Source organism: Sorex fumeus, unplaced genomic scaffold (assembly GCF_029834395.1).
Source record: "Sorex fumeus unplaced genomic scaffold, SorFum_2.1 ptg000037l, whole genome shotgun sequence".
In the NCBI taxonomy this organism is placed as follows: Eukaryota; Metazoa; Chordata; class Mammalia; order Eulipotyphla; family Soricidae; genus Sorex; species Sorex fumeus.
In genome coordinates, this window is record NW_026606094.1 from 54,008,981 (window position 1) to 54,026,983 (window position 18,003).

General features: G+C 41.0%; 1 protein-coding gene across 1 annotated transcript in view; it reads right to left on the reverse strand.

Annotated features, from left to right (window-relative positions):
• Positions 1 to 11,844: 11,844 nt before the first annotated feature.
• VWDE (von Willebrand factor D and EGF domains) overlaps positions 11,845 to 18,003 on the reverse strand; it is a 70,144-nt gene continuing 63,985 nt past the window's right edge. The window contains exons 28-29 of the mRNA XM_056118564.1: positions 17,105 to 17,208; positions 11,845 to 11,949 (exon numbers count right to left, since the gene is read on the reverse strand). Of these exons, the coding sequence (XP_055974539.1) occupies positions 11,935 to 11,949; positions 17,105 to 17,208 (119 nt within the window). The 3' untranslated portion in view covers positions 11,845 to 11,934. The remainder of the gene's footprint in view (positions 11,950 to 17,104; positions 17,209 to 18,003) is intronic.

The following is an 18,003-nucleotide window of genomic DNA, read 5'->3' on the forward strand; positions in this document are numbered from 1 at the left end:
ACTAAGAATCTTCATTTTCCCACACCCTAATACACAAGTTTCCCCACTGACCACCTGCTCTGCTGGTCCTGATCATGGCTGATTGTGTAGTGGCAGACACTGAAGTCCACCCAACCCACTGACAGTTACACTCTGAGATTTTTCGCACATAGGATATTTGAATTAAACTTGTTTTCAAACTAATGTGTCACACTTACATGACCTTGAAGTTTACAACAGATTCTAAAGAAGATCAAAGAAAGATGGCATTGGCAGAGAGAAGAAAAGCCCCCGAGAAACCAAGAAGAATGTAGGGAGTGCCATACATAGAAAAAAAGAAACTCTCTCTTCTTGGTTTCTGGGTTTTAAGCTTCACAATACCTCTCCTTTTGAGCTATGGAAGAATTCTCTGGATCCTTTTAATAAACCACCAGACTCACTGAGTTGAATCAAACTTTAATTTCAACTGATGGCTGTCATCTGAGAAATGGTCTTCCCCGAAGTGAGACTTAAGATAGAAAACACAGTCATCTGAGAACAGTTATATGTAACATCAGGGAGAGTTTTCACCTGGACAAGGCAAACTCCAGATCAAGTCAAACCATTGACAAGAGGATTCAAGAATGTTCTGAGAACAGGTATGGGGAACTATTTGGTTCTGCCAAGGACTATTTGGATATTTAGAATATCATTCAGGATCCTTGCAATAGCCAGACAGCAAGCAAAAGTATACCTGTCTGGCCCGGCCTCTACCAGGCCAAACCGCATAATTTCTCGGGCCTTATGAGCATTCCCCATCTCTGATGTAGAGTGTTAAGGATTCTGCCCACTGTTTCCCACAATGAGAAAGTTATATGAGGAGGCATTTGTGAGAAAAACTGAAGATCAGGGGATGGAGCAATAGCACAGTGGGTAGGGTGTTTGCCTTGCACGCGTCTGACTCAGGTTCGATTCCCAGCATCCCATATGGTCCCCTGAGCACCACCAGGAGTAATTCCTGAGTGCGTAAGCCAGGAATAACCCCTGTGCATCACCGAGTGTGACTCAAAAAGAAAAAAAACCCTGAATATCAATGAAGGATGGCATTGGCAGAAATAATAAAAGAACCCAGGTAGCTCCATACAAAGAAGAAGGGAACTCTCTTCTTAGTTTCAGAAATCCCAGGAAAGAAAAAAACTGAAAAAAGTATTTGAAGGAAAAACAAAGACCTCATAACAGCTGCAACCCGTTTTCAGAGGTTAAGGTCTGAGTTCTATGAAATAGGGAAAGTATCTAAGAATAGGCTTTAAAAATAGTATTCATTAAACACAAATGTTTTGTTTTCCTTTTCTAAATTATGGGTCTCCTCAGTGGTGCTAGGCTCAGCATTAGGTGCATGCATGAAAATACTGCCAGGTGTTGTGGACTGAATGGTTTAGTGGGACAGTGGGTCAGTGCTGCTGAGATCCACAAAACCACTCCAGGATGTGCTGGGGTGCCACACCATGTCAATAATCAAACTCAAGGCCACAGGTGCTAGGCATGTACTCTGCCATTTTGCTATCTCTATGTCCTTCACAACTTGTTTCACCACTGTTTACATGTCTACTGTTTGAGCCACATTGCCAAAAAAAGAAAAAAATGGTATATGACTTGTGCAATTTGAAGACTATATATTTTTTACTTTGGTACATCTACACAATGGAATACTATGTGCTGCCAGAAAAGATGAAATCATCAAATTTGCATATAAATGGATCAACATGGAGAATATCATGCTAAGTGAAATGAGTCAAAAAGAGAGAGACAGACATACAAGGACTGCACTCATTTGTGGAATATAAAGCAACAGAATGGGAAACTAACACCCAAGGATAGTAAAGATAAGGACAAGGAGGATTGCTCCACGGCTTGTAAGCTGGCCTTACATGCTGGGGTAGGGGGCAGCTCAGATGGAGAAGGGACCACCAAGTAAAGGATGCTTGGAGGACCTTCTGGGGGAGGGGGGAATGTGTGCTGAAAGTAGACTATAGACTGAACGTGGTGGTCACTTAGTACCTGTACTGTAAACCATGACACTCAAAAGGAGAGAGTGAGGGGGAACGTGCCTGCCACAGAGGCGGGGTGGGGGGGTAGGTGTGGGGTGGGGGTGGTGGGAGAGATGCTGGGAAAATCTGTGGTAGAGAATGAGCACTGGTGGAGGGATGGGTGCTCAATTATCATATGACTGAAATGTAAGCATGAAAGTTTGTAAGTCTGTGGCTGTACCTCATGGTGATTCACTAAAAACAATTTTAAAATTTTTTAAAAAGACTATTTTTTCCCTGCTTTGAAGTGACTTGATATTTTGAGTATCTGCTGCAGTGCTTAAAAATATTAGCCACGGACTTTTCAACGCCCATTGAAAAACTTGGGTAAATTTTTTCCACTTAGATTAAACTCACTTTGCTTTCTATGAACAAGTGACTGTTATTTTGTTTTTTTAAAGCACTGTTGAAATGAATCAGAAGGAGATGGATGAACATAGAATGACATAAAATCCACTCATTTGTGGAATATAAAATAACATAGTGTGAGATTAACACAAAGGACAGTATAGACAAGGTCCAGGAAGATTGGTCCACAGTTGGAATCCTGGTTTAAGTGATGGGGTAGAAGGCAGTTGGGATAGAGAAGGGACAACTAAGTCAATGATGGTTGGAGGGATCACTTGGGATACGATATGTGTGCTGAAAGTGGACAAAGGACCAAACATAATGGCCTCTCAGTACCTGTGTCGCAAAACATAATGCCCAAAAGTAGAGAGAGAGAGAGTAAGAAGGAAAGTGCCTAGCATAAAGGCAAAGGGTGGAATAGGGTGAGGGTGGTGGGAGGGATACTGGGAACATTAGTGATGGGAAACGTACACTGGTGGAGGGATGGGTGCTTGATCACTGTATGACTGAAATTGAACCAGGAAAGTTTTGTAATTGTATCTCGTGGTGATTCAACAAAAAAAAAGTTTTTTTTAAAGGCAGTATCTTAAAACTTCTGATTAATTTCATAATATTACAGATATCATCTGTTCTTTCTTCATTTAGATTTTCTGTATTTCTTGTGTTAGTCCCTCTATCATGCTCTATCATGCTTACAGTTAACTAAACCTCATTTCAGAAGTAACATACAAATTTCAAGGAATAAATTTCTAGTAATAAATGGATCTCATTCCCCTGACCCTGAATACGGCAGAGTCGAGAAGGATGTGGAAGGAGAGGCTGATAAAATCCCAAGGCAGAAATAGGCTGCCAAAACGAAGAAACACAAAAATGATTGTCTGTACTTTTAATGCTCGTACACTGGCATCTGCTGCATCCATTGAAGACCTGATGGTACAAGCACAAAAGATCAAGTACGACATCATTGGTCTGACCGAAACGAGAAGACATCAATCACATCATGCTGTTTTCGACACTGGAGAAGAACTGTTCCTTGGAACATGTGATAAAAGAGGCGTCGGTGGTGTCGGTATCCTTGTCAACACAAACTTAGCCACGAGCATTGATTCATTCAAATGCCTCACAACCTGAATCGGACGATTACACTTGAATAGATGTGGCTCACTACCGGCAGTTTCTATCTTTGTTGTCTATGCACCAACATCCAGTTATGGTGAAAGAAAAACTGAGAAGTTCTACATGGAGCTGGAGAAGTTCTATAAAGAAGATCACACCTTCTACAAGATCATTGTCGGTGATTTTAATGCCAAGATAGGACCAAGAAGATCAGCCGATGAACTCCACATCGGGACCCATGGCCTAGAATGGAACGAACAGGGTGACAGACTGTCTGAGTTCATCATGTCAACCAAGACCTTCCATGGTAACTCACAATTCCAAAAGGCTGTATCTAAACGTTAGACATGGGAGTCTCCCGATGGACGGTTCCACAATGAAATAGACCACATCATATTCAATCGAGGGTTTTGCTTAACCGATATTGCTGTTGTTCCAAAATTCCAAACGGGATCAGACCACCGTCTCCTTCATGCAAAATTCTACCTCACAGAACGAGGAGAAAAGAATGTAAGGTTTAAGAAGAGGACTCCCAGAACGACCACCAACTGGGAGCTCTTTGACTCTGTTGCGGCAACATGGGAAGATGCTGTCATTGACAACATTGATGAGGAATACGATCGAATGATTCAGCACCTCCATGATTGTGCGAGGAATGCCAAGAGAGAGATAACCACAAAAAACCGCCCTTCTTTGAACACTCTTGAACTTATTCGCCAACGTGGCTCGGCACATGTCTCAGGCAACCACAAGCGAACATCCAAGCTGGCAAAACAATGCAGAGAAGCCATCAAGGATGACCTCAAAAACAGGAGAGCAGCAGTACTGGTAGATGCAGCAGAAGCTGGGAAAAGCATTTGTAATGCCCGCCTGTCCTTCACCAACTACAAGACCAAGATGACTGCCCTCCGACATCATGATGGATCTATCACATCTTCCAGAAGGGCAACGGAGAAGATTATTCATGACTTCTACTCAGATCTCTTTAATAGCCACGTCCACTTGCCCACATACCACATTCCACATGATGGATATGTCGTTCCCAATGTTCTCTCTTCCGAAATCCAACATGCCATCTCGTCGGTAAAGAAACAAAGAGCACCTGGCCCAGACAAGATCAGACCTGAACACCTGAAGAACTTACCATCAGTACTAGTCAATACATTGGCTCGGCTCTTCATACGCTACCTGTCTGAATGCAAGGTTCCATCCCAATAGAAAACCAGCAGGACTGTACTACTATACAAGAAGGGAGACATCCACGACATTGGCAACTATCGCCCAATCTGCCCATTGTCTGTCATCTACAAACTGTTCACTCGAGTCATCCTGAATAGGATTAGCAGAACACTAGATGAAGGACAACCATGTGAACAAGCCGGATTCTGAAAAGAATTCAGTACCATCGACCATATCCACACGATTACTAAGCTCATTGAGGTTTCTCGGGAGTTCAAGATGCCGCTCTATCTAACGTTCATTGATTTAAAGAAGGCCTTTGATTCTGTTGAGACGGAAGCGGTCATGGAAGCCCTAGCCAATCAGGGCGTACAAACTCAATACATCAGGATCCTTCGTGAGCTCTATTGAGGATTCACTACCAAGATCTCACCATTCTACAAAGAAGTAATCATCCATATCAAGAGAGGGGTTTGGCAGGGTGATACCATTTCACCAAAACTCTTCAGTGCCACCCTCGAGAACATCATGCGACGACTGGAATGGGAAAGCATGGGAGTGAAGATAGATGGTCGGCAACTACACCACCTCCGCTTTGCTGATGACATCGTTCTAATAATACCAAACATCAGCCAAGCGGCACAAATGCTGAACGACTTTGACCGTGAATGTGGAAAGGTCGGACTACAGCTGAATCTTACGAAGACAATGTTTATGAGAAACAGCCTTGTTCCTGATGCTCCATTCGCTCTCAACGGAACCACCATCTCTGAATGCAACAGTTATATATACATAGGTCAAGAAATCAACATGACGAATGACCTGGCACCTGAGTTGCGCAGGAGGAAGAGTGCGGCTTGGAACGTCTTCAAGAGCGTTGAAGAAATAGCTAAGAGGATGAAGAACCTTCGGCTCTGGGCACATCTCTTCGATTCCACTGTTCTTCCTGCATTAACATATGCCTCAGAGATCTGGACCCTACGAAAACAGGATGAGAACGCTATTTGGGTCTCTCAAAGAGGAATCGAAAGAGCTATGCTTGGAATATCACAATTCAGTCAAATGAGAGATAGAATCCGGAGTTCTGATCTTCGTCAACGCTCAAGAATCAGGGACGCTGTCTCATTTGCCAAGGCATCAAAAATCAGATGGGCTGGACACGTAATGAGGTTTACAGATGACCGCTGGACTAGAGCCATTACTGACTGGATTCCACGGGACATCAAAAGATGTGGACGCCCACCTACAAGATGGTCAGACTTCTTCGTCAAGACCCTGAATGATCGGTTTGAGGCTCTGTATGTTCCTAGAATGAACAGATACCATTGGGCTACGCTAGCACGCAACTGGGATGAATGGAGACGTTACTGGCACCCGCTCGAGTAAATCGATGAATAACGGGGATTAAGTGATTAAGTGAAATTTTTTTTGTAGGAGTACTGCTATTTATTCAGCTACTGATTTGCTGATTGAATTGGGCATGAACTGAAGGAATAAATTTTTAAGGGCACTAAATACAATAATATATAATTTAAACTCAGCTCATGCTTATTACATAGCTATAATGGTATTTATAAATTTCTAAAATACATAAAAAAATAACAGTTGTTTCAATTATGGGACCCAAATATTCCCAAATAAGTCTAACCTGAAATTCAAATCTTTATTAAGCAACTGGCAAGTTATACATGTATTATAATTTGTGTACTTTTATTGAAGCCACTTCCAGTAGTGCTGGAAAGGCCCAGAGCCCTCCCAGTGATACTGGGCTGGTGGGTGGGGTTGGGGAATGGTAGGATGTATCTGGAAGTGAAGGAAGCGATCAGATATGCTAGTCATGTACTTTACCACTTACACTCTCTCCCTGGTTTCATATAATTTATAGTTTGGAACAATAATTATGTCTTTTAAGAAATTTTCATTGCCAAGAAAGGCTGGATTAAATTTTTTCCTTCCAGTTGGTGTTGTGTATTTTTGTTTACCAAATACTCTATAGCTTTGGGACTTTGAAATGGTAAATATTCATGGTATATAAAGAAGCATGATACATACACATATGATCTTAATAACATAATGGATGATTAGTTTTGTAGGTAAACAGGACCTAGAAGCACATGTCAGACATAACTGCGTGTAATTGTGGATGACTGTGTTTTGCTTCTTTTTTCTGTTTCCTATTCACATGTTAACTCACATGTTAATAAAAAATGTTAATTTTTCACATGTTACTTAATTACTTAATGTCATTTATTTTTAACATGTCACATGTTAATTCACATGTTAATTCACAGTTAATAAAAATAAATATTTAATAAAAACAATGAATATTCCATAAATCAATATTTATAAATAAAATATTTGATAAATAAAATCATGAATATTTAATAAATAAATATTTAATAATAAGTATTTTAAAAACCTGAAAAAACATAATTATATCAAAGAGATTACAATACATTAATACTTTAGACTATGGGCCACAAGGCCTATTTGTGGAATGGCTGAGCCACACCCAGTGGTGCTCAGGGCTTACCCAGGACTGTGCTCAGGGGTAACTTCTGGCAGTATCAGAGGACCATATGCTGTGCTGGGAAGCAAAGCAAGGTTGGCCACATGTAAGGCAAGTGTCTTAACTCCTGTACTATCACTCCTGTACTATCACATCCTACTAGGAATATTTTTAAGTTCAATATACTGTAATTTAGCTAGTCAAAGAAAGTACAGGAATCTTAGATAACTCTTTCATTTAAATGTAAACATGACAGGGTTGGAGTGATAGTACAGCGGGTAGGGCGTTTGCATGCGGCCGATCCGGGTTCGATTCCCAGCATCCGATATGGTCCCCCGAGCACTGCCAGGAGTAATTTCTGAGTGCAAAGCCAGGAGTAAACCCTGTGCATCGCCAGGTGTGACTCAAAAAGCAAAAAAAATTAAAAAAAGTAAACATGACTAAGCACAAAAAAGGAAAGCATACTAAACAAGATCGAAAATCTGAATTGATTTTTGGAAAACGGTTCATAAGGTAATCATAAGTTATGATTCATGTTTCATAAGGTTCATAAATTAATCATAAATTAGACCTTTTAAAGAATCTTTGATTAAATTCTCGAATTTAATTTCTTTTGGGTAGGGGGGCGGTGGGCATCTTCAACTGATGCTCAGAAGTAAATTCTTGTTTTCTGCCTGTGAATTACTCCTGATAGTGCTCAAAGGGGCATGCATGCCAGGGATTGAACCCAGGTATTTTGCTTGCAAAGCATGTAGTTCAGTACAAATTGTTATCTCTCTGGCACCCCAAATTAATTTTCTCCAAAGTGTTTTCCAAGTAGATGTTGGATATAACTTTTTGAATTTAATGGACATGAAAGTATCACCAAGAAATAAAGAAAAATTAAGTTTCTTCCCCATAAATTTATCAAATTACTTGCTTTTCTAAACACATATTATATTTCTAAAACATTAGTCTCATTTGCATGAGTCATTAGCTTTTATAAGAAGTACTTATATATAAAATCTATAAACCATAACATTTCTTCATTAGTAGCATATATGGGTCCATTAAATCTATTATAAATGGATAGTCTACTGATTAATATTTTAATTGTTGCTTGGTATTCTTGGTGTGAATCTAGGAAATGTTTATGAAAAAAATGTAATGTACTCTTTAGATCTTTCAGAATAAATCCTTGAGCAGTTATAACCTTTTAACTATGCAAAGTATACATTGAGTGCAAATTTAATAAGGATGCTAATAAAATTGCTTTGCTGCATACAAAGCAAAGGTGGTAAAGAGGCATGTAAAACTGTATCTATTTCAGCCAAACCCTCTCTCTCTAGACATGCTCTCTCAGATACTCTCTCTCTGGACCTGCTTACTTCAGATTCACTCCTTTTGCAATTGCCCAGCAGACTTCACGATAGGAAAGGCATAGTCAAGAAGTGGGAATTTCAAATCTAATTATTAACTTTAACAGCTCTTAATTTGCATTTAATTTTGTTTTTCTTTCTAGTATTCAGATTTTCACAAAAGTTTAAAATTTTAAGCACACACAAATTATCAGAAGTTTATTCTTCACTTAATTATCTGCATTTTTGATAATAAAATAAAATGTCTTGGATAATTTAATACTTCTTATCTTTTTGGTTTGAAGTAAAATTGTTTCAGTGAGAGAGAGTAATAATTCTATGGAGAATGCGGGAGTTTCCAGAGAAAGAGAAATAAAAAATAAAGAAAATCCAAATGTAAAGGGAATTGGTGCTGTGGAGAAGGACTGGAGCCCCCAGCAAGGATCACTGTAAGGAGAGGTGGAGGAGGTACATGCAGAGAGCTGAAAGTGGCAAACCCATAGTGGGTGCTTCAAATAATTCTCTAAGACTACTTCTAAATAATATGTCAAAAATCTCTTTTCCTCTGATAGTGGATTCTTATGAAATTTAGTGATAATTTTATCTTATTTAAATCTTACTTGATCATATACACACACGTATGTATACATACACACATATATATATATAATTTTTTTTTGCTTATTTTGGGACCACACAGCGTTGCTCAGGGAGAGCTTACTCTTGGCTCTGTGATCAGGGGTCACACCTGGCATTCCTGGGGATGAGATCAAATGCCGTGGATGGAACCTGGGTTGGCTACATGCAAAGCAAATGCCTTTTCTACTATTGTTTCACTGCAGACCTTTATCTTTTATTTTACAGACACCTTTAGAATGCTTGTGCTTTAACAAAATGAGTTTTGTGTACCCTACGTCCCAAATAACTCTGCTAAAATCAATTAATTTTCTTTCCAAAAAAAATAAATGAAAACTTTCAGTTCAAATATCTGAAAGTAGAAAAAAAGGAAGATGTGTTGCTCAGGTAAACCTACAGTTACTTGCATCCCTCAGGATATTCTCTCAACAGTGTGTATATTCCCTGTTTACATACACCCCCAATTTGTCATTTAATTTTTCTTTTATTAACATCTAATCTTTTATTTTTTATTATTATTTTATTAGTGAAACACCATGAGGTACAGTTGTAGACTTACAAACTTTTGTGCTTGGGTTTCAGTTATACAGTGATAGAGTACCCAACCCTCCACCATTGCCCATTCTCCACCACCAATGAATTTAGTAGCCCTTCCACCCCCCACCCCACCCCACCTCTGTGGCAGGGCATTCCCTTTTGCTCTCTCTTTCCTTTAGGGTGTTGTGGTTTGCAATAGAAATATAGAGTGGACATCGTGTTTGGTATATAGTTTACTTTCAGCACACATCTTGCATCCCAAGTGAATCTTCAAGCACCCTTTACTTGATGTTCCCTTCCCTATCTGAGTTGCCTTTTCCCCAACATGTGAGGCTGGCCTCCAAGCCATGGAGCAGACCTCCTGGTACTTATCTCAATTCTTCTTGGGTGTTCGTCTCCCATTTTGTTACTTTATATTCTCCAGATGAGTTGCAGACTTTCTATGTCTGTCCCTCTCTTTCTGACTCATTTCACTTAGCATGATACTTTCCATGTAGAACCACTTGTTTGCAAATTTCATGACTTCATCATTTCTAACAACTGCATAGTATTCCATTGTGTAGATGTACTAAAATTTCTTTAACCAGTCATCTGTTCTCAGGCACTCGGGTTTTTTCCAGATTTTGGCTATTGTGAACAGTGCAGCAATGAACATACAAGTGCAGATGTCACTTCGAATATATTTTTTGCCTCTCCAGGATATATTCCCAGGAGTGGTATTGCTGGGTCCAATAGGAGCTCAATTTCTAATTTTTTGAGAATCATTCATACTGTTTTCCAAAAGGGTGGAACCAGTTGGCATTCCCACCAGCAATAAAGGAGAGTCCCTTTCTCCCCACATCGGCGCCAAAACCAGTTGCTTTTCAGAAGGATATGATTGTATTATAATTTCTTTCTTGCTTCTTTACCAAAATAGACCTGATACAGAAAATAACAGGAAAGATAAAGCTGACACTTTCAGTTTCTTTTTAGACATAATCACAAAGACCATGTATTTCCATTAGGACTTTTAATATCACTATCTCTTCCTCCTTGCCCAGAAATAGCACAGGTCAGGGTGGTGGGAAGACAGCAGGGGAAAACAAACTGAAAAAATTAAATAAGATGTTTTTCTCAACGAAAAGTGATGGTTTGTCTCTGGCATACATCCAAATACAGTTAGATGAAAACATGTTAGGTATTGAGTTTGTGCACTACATATTGTCTCCTTGGTCTCACAGTCACTTTCTCTTAAGGCTGGGAACTATGTATTCCAAAATCCCCTTTCTTTGTATTTCTAGATTATAGTTTTTCATGAGAAAGACTTTCAGACAGTTAGAAGTCAACATGAAATTATGATTTGTTCAGAGGCATTTGTAGTTAAGTGTTTGGATAGATTAAATATTCTTAGTGGTGTTCCAGAAAATTTTTGACAATATCCTAAGATGTCTGTGTTGATTGGTGATAGTTTTTGAAGATTTTTAAGTACTGCAGCAACCATGGGAAGGCACCTTTGGTATCAACCTTTCTGATAGTCACAGCAATTTTCTCCACTTTTGTGCCTTCCCCACCCCCATAAGACTATTTACTCTCTACATCCACCCCTGGCTCTTCCAATGTTCTGACAATTCCAAACTCTGCAATAAAAACACTTCACATATTTTTAAAAACATTTTTGGGAGGTGGGAGTTAAATTCAGGGTTTCATACAAAAAAGCATGCACTTTGCCACTGAGTTCCATATCTGGCCCTAAACTCTTTGTGCAGAATAAATAAGAAATATGGCTCAGTGGAATAGGGAACATCTTACATTCATGAGGTCTTGGGTACGATTTCCAGCAGTGCAAAAAAGAACAAACGAAAACTTCTGTTAGGCTATTCTTGTTGATATATATATATATATATATATATATACATATATATATATATACACATACTGTTACATATCATAAGGATTGGAAAACTATTTTATTTAATATTGTGATCATTTTGCATATCAGATACATTATCTCAATACATAAACATAAAATCATATTACAAAATTAAATTTAGGTCTGTAGGTTACCCAGATTTCTTCTAAGCCTTTCTCTAACAATGACAACAAAGGCTATTCATATTTTGTTAGTCTTCAGTTGTTTTTAAGTTTTTTTTAAATAATGCCCAACTAAACTTTGAGCAGTTATCTTTCCCTTTTTTTAAAAAAAAATTCTTTTCTTCAGCACAAACATAATTTATATACTGGATGCTATTCAAAGTTGTCTTATCTGTAGTAGGAAGAAGAAAATCAAGTTTTAGTGAATATCAGAAAACCATTTATCATTTACTCATTATTTGCTTCCTCCTTCCCTCTGACATAATACATGACGCTTTTCTGGTTCTATTTGCTGTGGAGACCAAGTACTTCCTTTAAAACTTTAAAATCTAATCAAGATCCTTTCTTAAAGATCAAAGCAGGTGTTACTGAACAAAACTTGGATATTTATTACATATTGGAAAAAAAAATCTGTAGGAATATCCATCCTCAATAGAGCCATATCAATTTTCCTGCTATATGTAAGGAAAACCACAATTCATATTCATAATGCAATGCTACATTTTTCTTGTCTCTTTCCCAACCCATTTTTATCCACACCTCTTTCTAATATTTTACTAAAATATAATAACAAACTTACATAAGTGTTCCCTATGTACTAAATTGCCTGCGATAGGAATATTATATTTGAGCCTTACAACATCCCTTGACTGTGTTTACAAGACCCCCTAGTTGCAGATGAGAAATCTGAGACTCTGGAGGTTCAAAATCTTAGCCAAAAGTAAAGAGTTAACAAGTGGAATAGCTAATGGTAGAAGCTAAACAGGAAACCATAAAACTTCTCTAAATATTTTAATTAGCTCAGACTCCCTTCTCTTCTTATCCACTTTTTGTATTTTGTTCTAGCTAGCAAAGCTTTTTTGCTGAAATTTTAGCAACATAATCAGCATCCTCCATTTTCACCTTTCCCTTAAAAATCATAAAACTGGGTGCTTTAACAAGGGCTAGGAAGTTATTTAGACAGTCTATCCTCTCCTTGGAAGAGTGGCAAGAGGAAATCTCCTTGGAAGAGAGGCAAGAGGGAATCTGGGAAAAGTTAAAAAGGTTATATCCACAAATGGTAGTAATTTATTGTCCAGCCAAAGAAAAATTTGCTTTTACCTTATGTTTAGCAATCAAAGATATTATCACTATCAAATTAGAATAATGGCACTTAGAGCAAGAGAAGTAAGTTCGAGTGAAAATTAAGAATTTTGGGCCATCTTTGAAGCCTTAAGCATAAGAGAAAGAACACATGGAGGGTGCGGGATCCCGGAGGAAAAAAAAAAGAAAAAACAGGTTCCAAAAAGAGCCGAGTTCACCCGCAAGTTCCAGATGGAGTAGGTGCCGCATCCCGCCTCCCCCAGATGGAACCCCGGTGACCAGAAGCCTCTACAAACACAGCTCGAGTATGCGGGAACGAGGACTTTTTCTCAAATCTGCCGGACTACACCTCCCAGGTAACCTCTGATTCTGGAAGTCACGCCCACAGCCCGCCCCCCAGCGCCATCTTTGAAGCCTTAAGCATAAGAGAAAGAACACATGGAGGGTGCGGGATCCCGGAGGAAAAAAAAAAGAAAAAACAGGTTCCAAAAAGAGCCGAGTTCACCCGCAAGTTCCAGATGGAGTAGGTGCCGCATCCCGCCTCCCCCAGATGGAACCCCGGTGACCAGAAGCCTCTACAAACACAGCTCGAGTATGCGGGAACGAGGACTTTTTCTCAAATCTGCCGGACTACACCTCCCAGGTAACCTCTGATTCTGGAAGTCACGCCCACAGCCCGCCCCCCAGCGCCATCTTTGAAGCCTTAAGCATAAGAGAAAGAACACATGGAGGGTGCGGGATCCCGGAGGAAAAAAAAAAGAAAAAACAGGTTCCAAAAAGAGCCGAGTTCACCCGCAAGTTCCAGATGGAGTAGGTGCCGCATCCCGCCTCCCCCAGATGGAACCCCGGTGACCAGAAGCCTCTACAAACACAGCTCGAGTATGCGGGAACGAGGACTTTTTCTCAAATCTGCCGGACTACACCTCCCAGGTAACCTCTGATTCTGGAAGTCACGCCCACAGCCCGCCCCCCAGCGCCATCTTTGAAGCCTTAAGCATAAGAGAAAGAACACATGGAGGGTGCGGGATCCCGGAGGAAAAAAAAAAGAAAAAACAGGTTCCAAAAAGAGCCGAGTTCACCCGCAAGTTCCAGATGGAGTAGGTGCCGCATCCCGCCTCCCCCAGATGGAACCCCGGTGACCAGAAGCCTCTACAAACACAGCTCGAGTATGCGGGAACGAGGACTTTTTCTCAAAACCATCTCTCTATATACAAAGTGATCAATCAGAAGTAAACCACCCAATCTTTCTCCCTGAAAGTCAGAGTTAAGTTTGGAGCACAGCCACAGCCCCAGAAACACAAGGACTTAATGCAGAACCCAGCAGCTTAGAGCAGAAAAGCGAACGGACGATGAGTTAACCCAGGCCATCAAGTCTGCCGGAGGGGAAAGGGTGTTGCCCCATTCGCCCTCTCTTCTCTGGAAAGAAGGATGGCGGCCGCATGGGAGCCTTGTGGACAGCAGGTATGAGCCGGGGGTGTGGGGGCGACTAAAACCTCATGGGAAGGGGGGGCGTTCCGGTCCGTCCTTCACGCCCTACCGAGGTCACCAGTTGCCCCCCACGAGCGGCTCTCCAGCACGGCCACAGCCCCAGAAGCACAAGGGCTTAATGCAGAACCCAGCAGCTTGGAGCAGAAAAGTGAAAGGACTATGCGTTAATCCAGGCAATCATTTCTGCCCAGAGGGGAAAGGGTGTTGCTCCCTTCCGCCCTCCTCCCTCTGGAAAGAAAGATGGCGGCCACATGGGAGCCTTGTGGACAGCAGGTATGAGCCGGGGGTGTGGGGGCGACTAAAACCTCATGGGAAGGGGGGCGTTCCGGTCCGTCCTTCACGCCCTACCGAGGTCACCAGTCACCCCCCACGAGCGGCTCTCCAGCACAGCCACGGCCCCAGAAGCACAAGGACTTAATGCAGAACCCAGCAGCTTGGAGCAGAAAAGTGAACGGACTATGCATTGACCCAGGCCATCAAGTCTGCCGGAGGGGAAAGGGTGTTGCCCCATTCGCCCTCTCCTCTCTGGAAAGAAAGATGGCGGCCACATGGGAGCCTTGTGGACAGCAGGTATGAGCCGGGGGTGTGGGGGCGACTAAAACCTCATGGGAAGGGGGGGCGTTCCGGTCCGTCCTTCACGCCCTACCGAGGTCACCAGTTGCCCCCCATGAGCGGCTCTCCAGCACGGCCACAGCCCCAGAAGCACAAGGGCTTAATGCAGAACCCAGCAGCTTGGAGCAGAAAAGTGAAAGGACTATGCGTTAATCCAGGCAATCATTTCGGCCCAGAGGGGAAAGGGTGTTGCTCCCTTCCGCCCTCCTCCCTCTGGAAAGAAAGATGGCGGCCACATGGGAGCCTTGTGGACAGCAGGTATGAGCCGGGGGTGTGGGGGCGTCTAAAACCTCATGGGAAGGGGGGCGTTCCGGTCCGTCCCTCACGCCCTACCGAGGTCACCAGTCACCCCCCACGAGCGGCTCTCCAGCACAGCCACGGCCCCAGAAGCACAAGGACTTAATGCAGAACCCAGCAGCTTGGAGCAGAAAAGTGAACGGACTATGCATTGATCCAGGCCATCAAGTCTGCCGGAGGGGAAAGGGTGTTGCCCCATTCGCCCTCTCCTCTCTGGAAAGAAAGATGGCGGCCACATGGGAGCCTTGTGGACAGCAGGTATGAGCCGGGGGAGTGGGGGCGACTAAAACCTCATGGGTCGGGGGGCGTTCCGGTCCGTCCTTCACGCCCTACCGAGGTCACAAGTCGCCCCCCGCGAGCAGCTCTCCAGCACGGCCATGGCCCCAGAAGCACAAGGACTTAATGCAGAACCCAGCAGCTTGGAGCAGAAAAGTGAACGGACTATGCGTTGATCCAGCCCATCAAGTCTGCCGGAGGGGAAAGGGTGTTGCCCCATTCGCCCTCTCCTCTCTGGAAAGAAAGATGGCGGCCACATGGGAGCCTTGTGGACAGCAGGTATGAGCCGGGAGTGTGGGGGCGACTAAAACCTCATGGGAAGGGGGGCGTTTTGCTCCGCCCTTCACGCCCTACCGAGGCCACCAGTTGCCCCCCACGAGCGGCTCTCCAGCACGGCCACGACTCCAGAACACAGAAACCAATTTCTTAACTATCTGACTTTCAGTAGAAATACTTCCAGGGTCAATAGGTAAAATAGCAGAAATCCAAAACCAACATTTAATTCTTGAACCCAGCTGTAGAAAGCAAATCACTTCACAATGCTTTTTCAGCATGTCTGATTTGGGCGGGGGGGGTAAACTCTAAATAATAGTGGTGAATCTTTTTTTGAAACAATCTAATCAAAGCGGATAGAGTGTTAACTAGAATTCATCTGCCTCACAGGGACGGGGAGGGGTGGGGGGTGGGGTTTTATTGGGGTTCTTCATGGGAAAAAATAAGTATTGGTAAAGGGAAATGTGTTTGATATTTGCATGACTGAGACATAAACCTGAAAGCTTTGTAACCTTTCCCACAGTGATTCAATAAATAAAAAAAATAAAAAAAAAAAAAAGAATTTTGGAAATCAGGTTCTATAGAAGAGGGCATGTGTTTCTGGGGCTAGTCTTTTGACTTTTGCTTTCTTTTTCCTTTTCCTATGATTTTATTCAATATGGTTACAGATGTAATTTCAGAAGCGACATTAATGGAAGAAGGATTTAGATGATTTAAAAATATGAAAACAGAGAAGCATTTTTGGTACGGTCAAAAGAGTTGAAAGTGTTTGAGACCATAAGACTTCCCATCTCATGAAAATCTCAAATAGAATAAAACAATGTATATTTACATTGTCTTCAAAACCAGAGCACTTAAGCTTTTATTTTTATAGTTTTTAAACAATAGTTAATTAAGTATAAGTGATCAATATATTTTGATTTCTGATTTCAAGTCTGATTACTTTTTTAGAGGATGGGAAGACCTTATGAGGTAGTGGGGATCGAACTTGGGTTGTCGCATAAAAGGTAAGTCCCCAACCTATGTACTCTCTCTCCAGACCTCATACTTTTGGAGGAAAGGAGTATGGATGGTTTCTTGAGCTAAAGTTTACAAAACATAAAATAGGTATGACTTAAGTCCATATTGGAATAACTTGCCATCTTTTAATTCCAGTGCCATGAACTTACATTGCATTTGATTATTATATCCTTATAAAACTCCTTAAACGTATATTAAAATATGCATGAGTTTAATATCTAAGTAGACACCAGATTTCAGTATCTAATATTCATTTGCTACTTGAAGTTTAAAAATACCTGTGTTTTCTTCTCACATCGGACTCCGGAATATCCAGTACGGCAGGAACAGATATTGGGAGAAACACATCTGCCTCCATAAAGACACTTTTGATTGCATATTGCTGCAATACACAATTTTTCAAAATTATCATCTTTCCATATGAAAGCTTGTGACATATACTATGTGTTAGTGGTCAGAAGGCTTATAGTAACTTCACTAGAAAAATAATCAGAACATTCTAGAATGATGCACTGAATTCCTAACTTGCTGCATCTGAAGCATTCACAAAACACCCACAGCAAGTCAAAACACTCAAAACTCTTAACACTTTTGCAAAAATTTAAGAGTTAATTTAGTACTAACCAGTAAAGGGATAAATAGACTTTTTTTTTGGTTATTACTAATACAAATTCAATGTTGAAAAGTTTTCTTGAAAACTTTTTAAAAATTTTTGTACTGTACTAGAAATCTCTACCTTAAAATCTCTCCCAGTGAAATTTTAAAATACGAAGCCATATCTTCTTGGCTATTTATCTATAGATAAGAGTTTGAAAATATTCAACAAAGGCGCCCAGAGCAATAGGACAGCAGGTAGGGCGTTTGCCTTGCATGCAGATCACCTGAGTTCAATTCCCAACATGCCATATGGTCCCCCCCAAACCGCCAGGAGTAATTCCTGAGTGTAGAGCCAGGAGTAGCCCTGAACATCATTGGGTGTGACCAAAAAAGATATGTATAAATGCATATATATATATTCAAAACAAATATATTTGTCAGATAAATGATAATAATTATAAAACTTAATGTATTTAATTTTGCTTTTAAGGACTTCAAAACACTTTTACATAATGTTGAGTAAAATCTGGTATTATATAAGATTATATAGAAGTATTTTTTCATGGGTGAATTACTTACT